General features: G+C 41.8%; 1 protein-coding gene across 1 annotated transcript; it reads left to right on the forward strand.

Moving 5' to 3' along the window:
- Positions 1–5,487: 5,487 nt before the first annotated feature.
- On the forward strand, positions 5,488–11,421 carry LOC128012980 (tripartite motif-containing protein 16-like). Its single transcript, XM_052595638.1, has 6 exons — positions 5,488–6,077; positions 7,352–7,447; positions 7,527–7,760; positions 9,681–9,840; positions 9,986–10,033; positions 10,260–11,421. The coding sequence occupies exons 1-6, from the start codon at positions 5,508–5,510 to the stop codon at positions 10,787–10,789; spliced, it is 1,638 nt and encodes a 545-aa protein (XP_052451598.1). The 5' UTR covers positions 5,488–5,507; the 3' UTR covers positions 10,790–11,421.
- The last annotated feature ends 4,576 nt before the right edge of the window (positions 11,422–15,997 follow it).

Below are 15,997 nucleotides of genomic sequence, written 5' to 3' on the forward strand. Positions count from 1 at the left end.
ATGGCCAACAATTATGGCAACAAAAAGTGGAACCATTTTAAGAAATGCTGCAGGTCTATTTACAGTTTAGGACACATTTCTCAACACTTAGGTCACTTTTGCTAAACTCTTCACACAGTGAGCACAACAGAAGTCTTTTTGGGCTACACTGAGGATCAATTATCATTGCTTTGGCACAATATGCATTCAATGACTACATCTCTCAAATTTCATGAATTCTTTTCTCACTCAGACACAACAACTGCCAGAACACTTTGTACGAACAGGCCAGTTTGCACACGCTTACATACTTTCATCAAAACTGTTAAACTTATGTTCAAAACAATTACATAATACAAAACTGAATAAGACAGCAATTTAATACATTTCTACAGTAATATCTTAATGAAATATATTTTCAATCTTAAAATTAAATGCTATTAAAAAAAAAACAATTGGACAATTAGTAGATTAGCATTACTATTGTATCTGTATCAGTGGATGGTGTGGATACAAATTCTTGTATTTTGGAATTACTCGGTAAAAAAAAAATAAAAATACAGTTTTTCTCAATTGCTAAGACACATTTCTGGAAAGCTGCTCTTCTTTTCTCTAAACTGTGAACACAAAACCCAATTTTCAAGCTACATTAACAAAACCTCAGACTCTTCTTGCAAAACCAAACTTTCACCTCAAAACAGTTCAATTTGTGCTCAAAACTGAACTATGTTGTCAAATCGTGCCCCGAGTTAATCAAAATTAAAAACACTACTGAACAGTAACTAAACACTATGTAGAAAAATAGAAAACACAATGCTCAGGACATGAAGTTGGATAAATAAATGTTTATTGTTCAGTGTAGGCTAAATGAATGTTGCAAAAATAAAAAAAAAGAACTGTGCATTTAGCACTTGTACAAAAAGACAAAACATAAATCTTATGCGTTTGCCACTATTGTACAGTAAGCCCATGTAAAAATAAAGTACAAAAATATACAAATACAAGTATTACTCAGCCACAGCATCATGTCTCCGTACTGGGTCAGGCCACAGGACTTCATCCACATCAAGAAACAAAACACAAGACCAGGAGGGAACAGAAAGTTCGGAACCCAGGGCCGAGGCGACAGGGCAAGTATCCCGGGTGGATCATGTGGACCTGGAACCTTGCGGTCGAGACAGAAGCCCACCAGGGCAGCGCAGAAGACCACCACAGCCGTGTGGTCAGGATAGGAGCCCACCAGGGCGGTGCCGAAGACCACCACGGTGGGATCGATGACAAAGGAGAGCAAGTCTGGTTAGGCAAGTCTGAAACAGAGAACATGAACAGGTTAAGGGTGGCCTCCGTGGCCACGACAGGATAAGTCGAGCGCTCAGAGAGTTCGGCTGAAATGTGACGAGGCTCTGGAAGTTCTGCAGAGACGTGGAGAGGCTCTGGTAGATCTGTGGTGTTTTGACTGGATTCAGGAATGGTGACTTGACTTTGCCCATGAAGAACACTGGTGACTTGACCTTAACTCATGAGTGCCAATGGTGACTTGACCTTGCCCATGAAGAACACTGTTGACTTGACCTTGCCCATGAAGAAAGCTGGTGACTTGACCTTGCCCATGAAGATCATTGGTGACTTGACCTTGCCCATGAAGAAAGCTGGTGACTTGACCTTGCCTATGAAGATCATTGGTGACTTGACCTTGCGCATGAAGAACACTGGTGACTTGACTTTGCCCATGAAGATCACCGGTGACTTGACTCCTGTGGTCTAACTGTGGTAGTGCTTAACTCATGAGTGTCAATGGTGACTTGACCTGACTCTGGAGCGTCAACGGGAACCTGACTCAACACTGGAGGGTCAAAGGGAACCTGACTCGACTCTGGAGGGTCAACGGGAACCTGACTCGACTCTGGAGAGTCACCTTTGGCTGTCATCTGGACCGGAGGCCATCTTGTGCCATGGCTTTGGGCTGGCGGCCAACTCATGATGTGGCACTGGGCTTGCGGCCATCTTGCACAGTGGCACTGGGCTGGCAGTCCTCCTGTCCGTAGACCCCAGTCTAGAGCCGGCCATCCCACCGGGAGAGACAGGTGTGGCTGGGGTATCCCACTGAGACCGATGTTGTAGGTACAGAATGAACCCAAAAATCAAAGGCAGCTTATCCATTTTGCTCTCCGGCACGGGGTTGTCTAAACAGGCGTTAAAAAAGTCTTTCAAGGCCGCATCATTATATCCCAACCCCACCGCAAAGGTCCAGAACTCTTGTGCCACACCACCCACCTCATTCCCCCTTTGATGGAGGGTGGTTAATTTCATGAATCTACTCTGCTCCTCCATGCTGGCTGGGGAACGGAGACAAAATCTCACACCGCTGGATCTGATTTGATGGAGACCTTCTGTAATGACTGCGACACAGGAGACGAGAGATCCAAGAGCAGTGTGAGTTTAATGGGTAATCCAAAATTAAACCAAAAATCAGTCCAAAACACAAACAAACAAACAAACAAACAAACAAACTCGAAATACTCTAAATACTAGGAACGTGAGGATACCAGGTGATGGAAAGTGAAACAAACAGAAACAGACCGGTTTAAATAGGCAGGATAAAGACTATGAAAGTGAAGACACCTGAGTGCAATTTACAGGTGTGCAATTACCGTGATGAAGGGACAAGGCTTTGTGGGAATTGGAGTGCCTATGGGAAGTGAGACCACTAGTGGACACCCAGGGAAACACAGACCAGACACCGTGACAACCCTTTGTTTAGCCTCCCTCGTGCTCAAACCATGGACAAGAACATGGTCAATCACATTAGCTCTGATTTCATCAGATATTACTGTTTTTTGTCTTCGCTGACCACCTCGACCTCCCCTCACACAAACTCTTCCTCTCAAATTTCTATCCATTTTAGAGCCTCACAAACCAGTGCTCTCTGAACTGGCTTACTGAATATGTTCCCTCACATCATTAGCAATTTTGAGTTGTTGTGTTCAAGTGGTGACATCTGTGCTTTAATTGTGTTTGACTTTTGTCACCTGTGCTCACCACTATGCAGCATGGGTGCATCACAATAAAAATGTCTTGGCAAGTTGTGTCTAAACAGGTGAAAAGTGCTTATGGTTTTGCCAATAAAGTGATTGATTCAATCAGTGAGTTCAGGCAACTGAGCATTTTGTTCAGACAATAGGGTTTAGTGTTTTAGCAAATGAGAAAAACTGTAAAACAAACTTCATAAAATATTGACGAATATCAACGTGTTTTTTAGGTCATTGTTTTGTGGGTGACAAAGTGTGTTTGTCGGCTGTCGACCTTTGCTAGTGTTCTGGAAGAATTAGTTGATTTGAGAGCTGAAGAAAGTGTTTTGGTAGTTGAAGTGCATTTCTGAAAGTTGGTTAGGAGAACTGTGTGAAGAGTTTTGCAAAAGTGACCTAAGTATTGAGAAATGTGTCCTAGAGTCTGTAAAAAACTGTAAACAAACCACTCGAAGTTACCCTACACCAAAACCATCTACAAAACTAACCCACACCAGACAAAAAGTGATGTAGGTGAGGTTTTCATTGATTAAATACCTATGGTGTTTTTTTTATCCCTTTGCCAACCTGGCACAAAAGAGTGAATTGTACAGCACTGTACACATGCTTGTTATACCTGTGGAACTGGAAATGGTAATGTCGTTACAGGAACTTTCCAGCACCTCGAAAAGGAGAACAACTTAATCTGTAAGACAAAATTGTAGTGAATTGTACTTGTAACCCGCAGGTCGCTGGTACAGGTCTCATAGGGGGTAGTGAATGAACAGTGCTGTCTTCCACCCTCAATACCCATGGCTGAAGTGCTCCCCTGGTGCTGGACATAGCTGCCCACTCCTCCGGGTGTGTGTTCACGGTGTGTTCACTTCTTACTGCTGTGTGTGTGTGTGCACTTGGATGGGTTAAATGCAGAGCACCAATTTCGAGTATGGGTTACCATACTTGGCAAATGTAATCTCATCAAATCTGTCACCTTAACTGGTGATTCCCCATAATTCGAGCTGGGAGCAGCATGTCTGCAGGAGTGTAAACCCAAAGCTTTTGTTTCACAGGTTCTCACACAAACTGAAATGGAAAAGTAACTCCACGCCAACGTTTTTGCTTGCACCAACTTCAACAATTACATCCATGACAAACATGTGACCATTGATGTAGGTCACTAGACCCTGGTTACAATCATCAAGCATCCAGTAACCTCCCTTTCAGACTCCAATAAATGTTGCTTCAATGATACAAATCAGCCATCGGGACAAGACCACAGGAACCAGATGAGTCCTCTGACCAGATGAGCCCTCTGACTTTGCTGAAGCATGGAACAACCTGCTGGTTCATCTGACCAGAGGAGAACTGCTAACCTCCCCAAACTGACTTCTAACCCTAAGGTTGTGGGTTGGAATCTCGGGCTGGTAATACCACGACTGAGGTGCCCTTGAGCAAGGCACTGAAACCCCAACTGCTCCCTGGGTACCACAGCATTAATGGCGGCCCACTGCTGTGTGTTCACAGTGTGTGTGTGTGTGCACTTTGGATGGGTTAAATGCAGAGCATGAACTCTGAGTATGGGTCACCATACTTTGCTGTATTTCATGTCACTTTCAATTAAGGTATCTTTTCCATGTTCTAACTTTATATATCCATTTTATTGTCTGTAAAGAGTGCTTCCAGAGAGAACCCACCCACTCATTGGCTGTGATATGTGTTTAATTTTGTTGTTGTGGACAATTTGCCGGAATCTTGTTGTGGCATGTGTAGTTAGGACACATTGAACAGCTAAACAGCAGGTCTATTCCAAATTATCCTTAGTCTAATGGCCTAGCAGAGGGTGCAGGTCGTAATGCAAAGTAACTCATGGAAAGGCCAAATGGAATGGCATTGACATCGACCTTAAACTGCTTGTTATTATCAGGATTCCCCATTCCACGTCCAGACGAGTCCATTTGAAGAAAGTAGTGACATTTGCCAAGTATGGTGACCCATACCTAGAATTGATGCTCTGCATTTAACCCATCTAAGTGCACACACAAAGCAGGGAGAAGTGAACACACCCAGAGCAGTGAACACACAACTGGGGCTTCAGTGCCTTGCTCAAGGGCAATTCAGTCATGGGTATTGAGGGTGGAAGAGAGTGCTGTTCATTCACTCCCCCCCACCTACAACTCCTGCCAGCACTGAGACTCAAACCAGTGACCTTCTGGTTACTAGTCCAACTCTCTAACCATTAGGCCACACCTGCCCCATCATTTTCCACTGAGTTTATTTTGATCTCTACTTAAACATTCCTGAATAAACTAGTCAAGGTTTTGCATTTATTTGTCATGTGTTATGAAACTAAATTCAGCATTAATGGGGCTCTACAGAAGCAGGAATGAAGAACCTGCTTTATAGACTCAAAGAAAAACCTGTTTTACACACGTCACTCGAACACAGAACCAGGAAACAGGAATTACTTAAATTCAGAGAAAGACAAACTGTTGAGTTGTTGTGTATCTGTATTCACGCAGTAAAATGGCAGAAGCCAGATTTTCTCAGGATGAGTTCATGTGTTCAGTGTGTCTGGATCTCCTGAAGGATCCAGTGACCATCCAGTGTGGACACAATTACTGTAAGAGCTGTATTACAGACTGCTGGGATCAGGAGGATAAAAAGAGAGTCTACAGCTGTCCTCAGTGCAGACAGACCTTCAGTCCAAGACCTGCTTTAGCTAGAAACACCATGCTGGCTGAACTGTTGGAGAAACTGAACAAGACCAGACTGTCTGATGACTGTTATGCTGCTATAGATGTGCACTGTGACATCTGTACTGGAGGAAAATTCAAAGCCGTCAAGTCCTGTCTGGTGTGTCTGGAATCTTACTGTCAAACTCATTTTGACCGTCATGAGGAGTTTCATTCACGTAAGCCACACAAAGTGACTGATGCCACTGGGCGACTGCAGGAGATGATCTGCCAGAACCATGAGAAGCTTCTTGAGGTTTTCTGTCGCACTGACCAGAAATTTGTATGTATGCTGTGTACGATGGATGAACACAAAAACCACGACACTGTATCAGCTGCAGCACAGAGGACAGAGAAACAGGTATTTAAAACTATACACTGATCAAATATTGCTGAACACTTTTCACATGTGCCCATTTTATGTGTGTTTATATTCAGTGCTGGGGTTATGCATTACTTAATCCGCTTTTTTCAAGTAACTAGTAGAGTAACACATTACAAGTACAAGTAACTCTCCATAGATTTCATCCTAAAAGTGTACGTAGGCACAAAAGCTAGATTTTGCGTATGCACAAAAGTTTTCAGGTTTATAAAACCACGAGCATGCCAGAACTTGCGCAAACATCCCTATATGAATCCCAGTCAGAGGAAGACTGTGCATACGTGCATCTCCACCTCGTCTCCTCCCAGAAAAAAACATTACTTACAACACCTTGTTTTACTTTGCGTAACCTCATCTGCATATCATTACTATTTTTTTTTTTTTAAGACTCACTGAGATTAAAATATTTTACTGGAGTGTCCTGGCCAAGATAGGCAGCTTAGTTTACAATATTTACATTTTACATCAAAGTTACAACACACAAATATAAACAAACATCATTACATAAATATAAATACATGCATTTACATTTACACACCATTAATAAACACTCTGATGATTTTAGATATTTCGCCGCCCGCAGTTGGAATCATCTTCCAGAGATCAGATATCAGATGTGTTAAAACATAAGCCACATTTAAATCAAGACTCAAAACTCATCTGTTTAGCTGTGCATTTAGTGAATGAGCACTTTGCTACAACCGAACTGACTGCACTGTATTTTTTGTATAATCATTTTCTATTTTTAACTGTTTAAAATTCATATTAAATAAGTTTTTTAAATCATTTTAAAAGCTTTGATTTTTTTTTATTATATTTGTGATTATCGTTTTATGATTATTTTACTTCCTTTTATGTTAAGCACTTTGAATTACCATTGTGTATTAAATGTGCTATATAAATAAACTTGCCTTGCTTTGCCTTTATGAATAACACAATAATAAAATGCATTACTTATTCAAGTAACTTTCCCCAACACTTTTTATATTGGTACCCATATTAACCCATTACAGCATTATTTTCTATGTGGAGCTGCAGCTTAATGATGGAGCAGAAACATTGTCAGTGTGAAGCTCTATGTCTCTACTTTTTTAATACTTAATCTGCATGTGAGTTCATGTACTCATGTTGTCCCTGTTTGAAGTTTTAATCTACAGCCATTAGTTATCAGTTATATTTTTAATGGATTAATCTGTTCACGTGATGATTTAGTGCCAGTAGTTTTCATTTAATACCATCTGTTTGTCCTGCAGAAACAGCTGATGGAGATGCAGAATACGCTCCAGCAGAGAATCCAGAAGAGAGAGAAAGATCTCCAGCAGCTGAGAGAGACTGTGGAGTCTCATAAGGTGAGTCTGGAGAAGAAGAGAAGTTTGTCTCCGTCTCAGTTCAGACTAACTGAAGCTGAATCACTGTGTGTCCTAACAGCGCTCTGCACAGACAGCAGTGGAGGACAGTGAGAGGATCTTTACTGAGCTCATCCGCTCCATTGAGAGAAACCGCTCGGAGCTGATACGACTGATCAGAGATCAGGAAAAGACTGCAGTGAGTCGAGCTGAAGAACAACTGGAGAAACTGGAGCAGGAGATCAATGATCTGAGGAGGAGAGACGCTGAGCTGGAGCAGCTTTCACACACACAGGATCACATCCAGTTCCTGCAGGTAACACAGATCTAGAAGAACAGGATCATAGTGGACTTGAGCAGATCCTGCTGTGACAGAGAATCATAGAGAAACAGTTCATGATTGTCTTATTAGATAATCATCAGACTCTTATCTCATCATCTTCTTTTGAAAGAGCCAGTGCCCAGGAGGATGCAACACCTCTAGTTGAGTGAACTCACAACCTAAATGGGCAGGGCACACCCTGTGCCTGATAAGCCAGGGCGATGGCATTCAGAATCCAGTGGGCCATCCTCTGCTTAGAAAAGGCATTCCCCTTTTGCCATAATGGACAAAGAGCTGACCTGAGGTCCTAAAGCTTTGTGTCCAGTCTACATGGCATCTTAATACTTGGACGGAACAGAGCAAAACCAGGGCTGGGTCTGCCTCCTCCAGGGGAAGTGCTTGTAGGTTCACCTCTTGTTCTTTGAAGGGTGTAGTGGAAACCTTGGGCACATAGCCAGGCCAGGGTCTCAGGATTACCTGACAGTTTGCCGGCCCAAACTCTAGGCATGAATTGTCGATCTGAAAATGAATGCAGGTTCCCTCTTGATGGAGGCCAGTGCAAGCAGGAGCAGTTTTCAATGACAGACACTTTAGCTCAACTGAATGCAAAGGCTCGAATGAGTGTGGAGGGAGACAGTCTTCGTTCCAGCACTTGCTGCAGAAAGGACGCATGACTGCAATCAGGCATCTCTGGGTGTCTTATCGGCGAGAAGCAAACCACTCAATGAAAAGGTTCCATTTTAAGATGTAAATGTGTAGATGGTGCCCTCTGCAAATTGATGGTATTCACTACCTCCTGGGGTAGGTCACATAAAACCTTTGCATCCTGTTCAGGCACCAGACATGGAGTTTCCAAAGGTCTGGACGCAGGTGCCAAATGTTAACCTCTCTCTGAGTCAGTAGATCCTTCCTCAGATGAATTGGCCAAGGAGGGGCTGTTGCGAGGAGCACTAGTTCAGGGAACCAGGTACGAGTGGGCCAATATGGCGCCGTTAGAAAGACTTGCTCCTCGTCCTCCCAGACTTTGCACAGCGTCTGTGCAAAAAGGCTCACTGGGGTAAACGCATATTTACATAGGCCCCATGGCCAGCTGTGTGCCATTGCGTCCATGCCGAGTGTTCCCTCGATCAGGGAGTAGAACATCTGGTAGTAAGAGATCTCTGAGAAGCAAATAGGTCTACCTGAGTGGGTCAGAAACATCTCCAAATCAGCTGGACTATCTGGGGATGGAGTCACCATTATCCTGGGAGTATTACTCAAGACAGCTTGTTGGCTGTACGGTTGAGCAGGCCCAGAATGTGAAAAGCACAAAGTGACCTCAGAACCTTCTGACTTATAAGGAGGAGGAGGCTGGCGAGTTGCAACATGCAACGGGAGTGCAGACCACCTTGTTGGATGGTGTACACAATGGTTGCCATACCCCTGCCCGGAGGAACTTAAGATCTGACATCTTGACATCTGGTTGGGGGAAGATCCACTGGATACCGCTGGTATGCAGACTGAAGTGCGCAACCGACTCGACTCTGGAACGACCACCGTTGAAGCGCTGTCTCCCCAACACACAAAGCTTCCAAGAGCATCCTGAACTCATAGTTCTCAATATAGACACGGTTTGGCAGAACGATGTTGTCGTTTGGCTCCGAAGTGAAAAGCTGGTATGCATTGCACCTGCTGCCTTATTATGTTGATGCTGTGATCAGCAGCAGCTAGATGCAATAATTGCATGCCTATGTGCATTGGCTCGTTTAGTTTACACTAGAAGTAGATTGGTCTATTGAATTGAAACATTAAACATTATTACCCTGTCTGTCACTCAAGTGGTTCCTATTTCAGAACTTTTCTTTCCCTTTAAATCACTTGTATAAGTGGCATCCCCATGTGGAGCTGATGAGTTTTGATTTGTGTTTTCTGTAGAGTTTCCAGTCTCTCTCAGCTCCTCCTGAATCTACAGATGTAAATGATGATCCCTTCAGTTCTCTCGTCTCTTTTGATGTTCTGAGAGAATCTGCCCATCAGCTGAGAGACAAATTGGAGGGTTTCTATAAAGAGGAGCTCAAGAAGATCTCAGACAGAGGTAAAGTCCTGGAGATTCATCTGCTCTCAGAAAACATTCCATCATCATCTTACTGTATATCACGAAGAATATCATATTAAAAATGTCTTAGGAATGGATGCAGGTTCATGAGAATAACATTGTTAATGTTTCTCTATTTCCACAGTCAAAGTCACCAACATTGTTCCCAGGACCAGGATCGACTTCTTACAATGTAAGTCAGTAAGAAAAAAAGCAGAAAACTCACTAAGTGTGTACATGTTTTTCCTGTAGAAGGTTAAAGAAGAGTTTCATGATTGATTATGTAAATGATGATTTGCAAAGGATATCTGTTCATCTGCACTGAGACACTGACGATACACTGAATGTGAAGAGTTCAGCTACATGATAAGATCAACTGATTCATAATTCCTGATTCTGATGTGTTTTATCTCCATCAGATTCCCATCAGCTCACTCTGGATCTAAACACAGTGAATAAACACCTCCGTCTGTCTGAGAGAAACAGAATGATTACGTACACTGGAGTCACAGTCCAGCCATATCCTGATCATCCAGAAAGATTTGATGTGTATCAGCAGGTGTTGTGTAGAGAGAGTGTGTGTGGACCCTGTTACTGGGAGCTGGAGTGGAGAGGAGGGGAAAATGGTGTGCGCATATCAGTGTCATATAAGACCATCAGCAGGAAGGGATCAAGTAAGGAGTGTTGGTTTGGACGAAATGATCAGTCTTGGGGTTTGCTCTGCTCTCTCTCCAAATACTCATTCATGCACAGTAGCATAGAGACTGATCTCCCTGTAAAGCCCATCAGCAGTAGAATAGGAGTGTTTGTGGATCACAGTGCAGGAACTCTGTCCTTCTACAGCCTCTCTGACACAATGAACCTCATCCACACAGTCCAGACCACATTCACTCAACCGCTTTATCCTGGGTTTGCTCTCGGTTCTGGATCATCAGTAAAACTGTGCTGATGAATCAGAAAAGGTTGATGAGAGATTCTACTCATAATGCTGTGAGCTACTTGATAAATATGTAATAGTGAGATATTATACTCTCTTTTTCTCTTCATTACATTAATACTGAAGCTGAACTTCTGTCACTGAAATAATATGTAAAAATAAATGTGTGTAATAAATCCTCATAGACAGTGATATCAGTGTGTGTTTGTGTGTGAGTGTGCTCTTGTTTTTGTGACATATCAGGACACAACTCTGTATAATGACATGGGTATGACACAGGTATTACAAGGAGAGGGTGACTTATGAGGACATAACCCATGTCCCCATTTTTCAAAATGCTAATAAATCATACAGAATGAGTTTTTTTTGTTGTTGAGAAAGTAAAAATGCACAAAGTTTCCTGTGAGGGTTAGGGTTAGGACTAGGGTTGGTGTAGGGTCATAGAAGTATATACATATACAGTTTGTACATTATAAAAACCATTACGCCTATGGGATGTCTCCACTTTTCACAAAAACAAACGTGTGTGTGTGAGAGAGAGAGAAAAAGAAAGAGAGTCAGAGTGTGTGAGTCATGTTGATTGACAATGTGTATTTGTGCTTTTCTCAACCTTTATTTCTCAAGTGAGTTTACTGTAGTATCACATCAATCACTTTTGATTATTACTTTCAAAATTAAAATGATCACACAGTCAATAAATAATTTTCATTATTCACCTCATGCCCCTTGCATTGTTTTGTGTTCTTCTTTCTTTTTGTGTCCCAAGCTGCTCTTTGTATTGTCATGCACTTAATTGTTAACTATATCCCAAATGACCCAACAAGGATAGTTATACCAGTATTTTTTAACATTTAAGTTAAGGGTAAAGATTGGGTAGGGGGATAAAGAATAAAGTGTATACAGTATAAAATATGAATTAAATAAATGTAATTTCTCCACAAAAGATGGAAACCCAACATGTGTGTGTTCAGTAGTTCAGTAGTCTCCTCTCTTGCTGACCTACAGTGCTGGGTTGTTATTGGTTACATGTAACCTGGGGGGGCGAGAGTGTCTTACTCCAGAGCTCTTCCAGGGTTGTTGTTGTTTCCAGAAGCGGCCTTGGCCGAGACCAGTGCTGGTAGAGGGAAGCCAAAAGAGGATAAGATTGCAATTGTTTGGTCTTGGGGCGAGTAGCCGCATTTCAATTCCACAGCTCTCTTTGTCCATTTCTTGTCTCCGATCGATCCAATTGCTTTTTCCAAAGGCGTGAGCTTCTCCATCATTTTATTCATGTTGCATTTCATCTCCATGTTGTTATCCATATTGCGGTTAATAGTCTCAGTCTCACTGCTGACCGCTCTGCCCACTGCTTCGAACATGACGGGCAGCCTTGTAAGCCTTTGACAGCTGTCACCATTTTCTGAATTCCTCGATAAACCAGGGCAATGCCGAATCCAATCAGCAGAATACCTGTTATCATGGTTCTGAATAAGTAGATATAATGTTCTCCATGGAAAGAGCCACCAGACACATGACCCGCCACCTCTCCCACGTGTCCATCGTGTAGCCAGCTGCGAACGTTCCGGCAGGGCAGTCAGGTTCCCCCGAACCCGAAAGATGGTGTCAATTGCCTTGAGAGACCAGTTATCAAATCCATGATTTTTAGTTGGAGAGCAGTGCAGACAGAGTCTCTCAGAGTATACGAGACAAGAGGAGCAAAGCAGAGAAGGTAAGGGAGAAGAGAGGGAGAGAAAATGTGACCGCCTTCGTTGAGAGCCAGAGAGAGATCCCAATCAAATAGATCAACTTATAAAGGTCTTTGTATTTACTTAAATAGCAGTCAAGTGTGTAAAAACTAAACTCAGGAATGAGGCTCCACAGGACCAGGAATGAGGAACCTGCTTAACTTCAGAAATGGAAAATAAGGGACAATGTACCTTACCTATTCTCAAGGCATCTTAGGTGTATTAAACTTCTTTCTTCTTTCAGACAAATATAAATGGAGGTGTATAAGAATGATCCTTGCTCTTCCAAGCTTTAGAATTGCAGTAGACAGGTGTAAAAGTACTCAAATAAAATGCATCCATCTATAATAAAACATGCCTCACACAACTCCTGGGGGTGAAAAAAGACCTCCTGTAGAGAATCGATGCATTTTTGTAAGAATAATATACAGATTTAAAACATTATAAATAATAGCCAACAATCATGTCAATAAAGTTATGTCTATTTCTGTTATGTCTATTCCTATGTCAGCAGGTGGTGATAAATGAGCTTCTGTTTTAGCTTAGCATAAGCAAGTTATTAAATATTTGACTCAAATGATTAATTAAAATTACTGAATCATTAACAAATGAAATAGTGGACTTAAGTAAAAAATATTTATATTATTAATATACTTAGGCCTATATTTGTTTATAAACAATTCCTCAATGAAACACCAATAATTATTATATCTTTACAAATACACTTACCATAGACTTACTAATGACTTAAAATTTACTGTAGTAAGTAATACAGAAACACTTATTTGGGCAAATAGTGCTAATGACTTGTTTAAGACTTGAAGCTTGAAGGACGTGCAACTCGATTTGGACTTGCACATCTTGACAATGGATTTCACTTTGACTTGTCTTTCTTGACCGTAGACTGTATAAAAACATGGATGCAGTGTCTGTGACGTCACCCATAGATTTTCAAAGAGCAATTTTGGCCGTCACCATCTTGGAAGCATGTCACTCCTGGATAATCGAAAATGGGCCAAAAAGATGCAAGCTTTTTGATAAACCATGCCCACCTAGCTCGACGGCGATGACAGCGGTGGCAATCCACCTGTAACTCAAGTGTTCACGCCCTTAATTATGCAGAACTTTAAGGCTTAATATAATTAAAACAGATAGGTTATAAAAAAATTCACCCCCTGCACAGTTGTCACGAAGGGCAAAATAAAATAAAAAACAGGCTGTAAACATGTTTTTTTCTTCAGTAAAGTTGGGCATTTTAACATGTGGAGTCTATGGGATTGACTACCTTTTGCAGCCATCCTCTAGTGGCCAGTTGACGAATTACAGTTTAAGTCACTTCCGTGTTGGCATCATGAGAGAGCGGGAGGTTGATGCTTGGTCTTGACGAAGGACTTGACTTGAGACTTGTCTGTCTTGACTTAGGGCATGTTTGTCTTGACTTGAGATTTGTCTTGACTTGGGACTTGTCTGTCTTGACTTGAGACTTGTCTTGACTTGTTACTTGTCTGTCTTGACTTGAGACTTGTCTCGTTTCCGTCTTGACTTGGGACTTGTCTGTCTTTACTTGAAACTTGTCTTGACTTGTTACTTGTCTTGACTTGGGACTTGTCTGTCTTGACTTGAGACTTGTCTTGAATTGTTACTTGTCTGTCTTGACTTGAGACTTGACTTGTTACATGTTCGTCTTGACTTGGGACTTCTCTGTCTTGACTTGGGACTTGTCTGTCTGGACTTGAGACTTGTCTTGACTTGAGACTTGTCTTGACTTGTTACTTGTCTTGACTTGAGACTTGTCTTGACTTGTCACATGTTCGTCTTGACTTGAGACTTGTCTTGACTTGAGACTTGTCTGTCTTGACTTGAGATTTGACTTGTTACATGCTCGTCTTGACTTGAGACTTGTCTTGACTTCAGACTTGTCTTGACTTGTTACGTTTCCGTCTTGACTTGGGACTTGTCTGTCTTTACTTGAGACTTGTCTTGACTTGTTACTTGTCTTGACTTGACACATATTCGTCTTGACTTGAGACTTGTCTTGACTTGAGACTTGTCTTGACTTAGGACTTGTCTTGACTTGGGACTTGTCTTGACTTGTTACATGTCTGTCTTGACTTGGGACTTGTCTGATTTTACTTGAGACTTGTCTTGACTTGTTACTTGTCTCGACTTGGGACTTGTCTTGACTTTGGACTTGTCTGTCTTGACTTGAGACTTGTCTTGACTTGGGACTTGTCTTGACTTGTTACTTGTCTGTCTTGACTTGAGACTTGTCTTGACTTGTTACATTTCAATTCAATTCAATTCAAGTTTATTTGTATAGCTCTTTTTACAAAACAAATCGTTACAAAGCAACTTTACAGAAAATTATGTTTCTACAATATTTAGTAGTAGCTAGTAGTTTGTGCACATTTGACAGGATTTTAGAAAAAATAAAAATAATAATAATACAAGACGTAGTCAGCTAGACGATGAACTATCAATATTATTAATTAATAGTTATTATATGATTCAGTCACACATTTAGCAATAATTGTTAGTTCTGTTTGTTGATTCAGGGTTAGCATCCTTTGAGGTCCTCTGAGGGTCAGCATCATCTCTTCTCAGGTGTTCTGGATCCAGACTGGAGCTTGTGTAAATCCTAGTTACCACGGGATGTGAATCCCGTGGCGAAACATAGAAACAAAATACAGACATCATTAGCATAGCTGCTGATCCAAAAAAGTAAAATTGGTAAAAAAAGTAAAACATGTTAGTCTTGACTTGGGACTTGTCTGTCTTGACTTGAGACTTGTCTTGACTTGGGACTTGTCTTGACTTGGGACTTGTCTGTCTGGACTTGAGACTTGTCTTGACTTGAGACTTGTCTTGAGACTTGTCTTGACTTGTTACTTGTCTTGACTTGGGACTTGTCTGTCTGGACTTGAGACTTGTCTTGACTTGAGACTTGTCTTGACTTGAGACTTGTCTGTCTTGACTTGAGACTTGTCTTGACTTGGGACTTGTCTTGACTTGGGACTTGTCTGTATTGACTTGGGACTTGTCTTGACTTGGGACTTGTCTGTCTGGACTTGAGACTTGTCTTGACTTGAGACTTGTCTTGACTTGAGACTTGTCTGGACTTGTTACTTGTCTTGACTTGGGACTTGTCTTGACTTGGGACTTGTCTGTCTGGACTTGAGACTTGTCTTGACTTGAGACTTGTCTTGACTTGTTACTTGTCTTGACTTGAGACTTGTCTTGACTTGTTACTTGTCTTGACTTGGGACTTGTCTGTCTGGACTTGAGACTTGTCTTGACTTGTTACTTGTCTTGACTTGAGACTTGTCATGACTTGTTACTTGTCTTGACTTGGGACTTGTCTGTCTGGACTTGAGACTTGTCTTGACTTGAGACTTGTCTTGACTTGTTACTTGTCTTGACTTGGGACTTGTCTGTCTGGACTTGAGACTTGTCTTGACTTGTTACGTGTCCGTCTTTACTTGGGACTTGTCTGTCT

The sequence above is a fragment of the Carassius gibelio genome, chromosome B24, assembly GCF_023724105.1.
Source record: "Carassius gibelio isolate Cgi1373 ecotype wild population from Czech Republic chromosome B24, carGib1.2-hapl.c, whole genome shotgun sequence".
Lineage (NCBI taxonomy): Eukaryota > Metazoa > Chordata > Actinopteri > Cypriniformes > Cyprinidae > Carassius > Carassius gibelio.

Excerpts from the sequence above, each read along its gene's own strand:
- LOC128012980 (XM_052595638.1), top strand. The coding sequence starts at position 5,508 with ATGGCAGAAGCCAGATTTTCTCAGGATGAGTTCATGTGTTCAGTGTGT. Across the intron at positions 7,448-7,526 it reads AGACTGTGGAGTCTCATAAG|CGCTCTGCACAGACAGCAGT; the intron begins GTGAGTCTGGAG and ends GTGTCCTAACAG. Across the intron at positions 7,761-9,680 it reads ATCACATCCAGTTCCTGCAG|AGTTTCCAGTCTCTCTCAGC; the intron begins GTAACACAGATC and ends TGTTTTCTGTAG.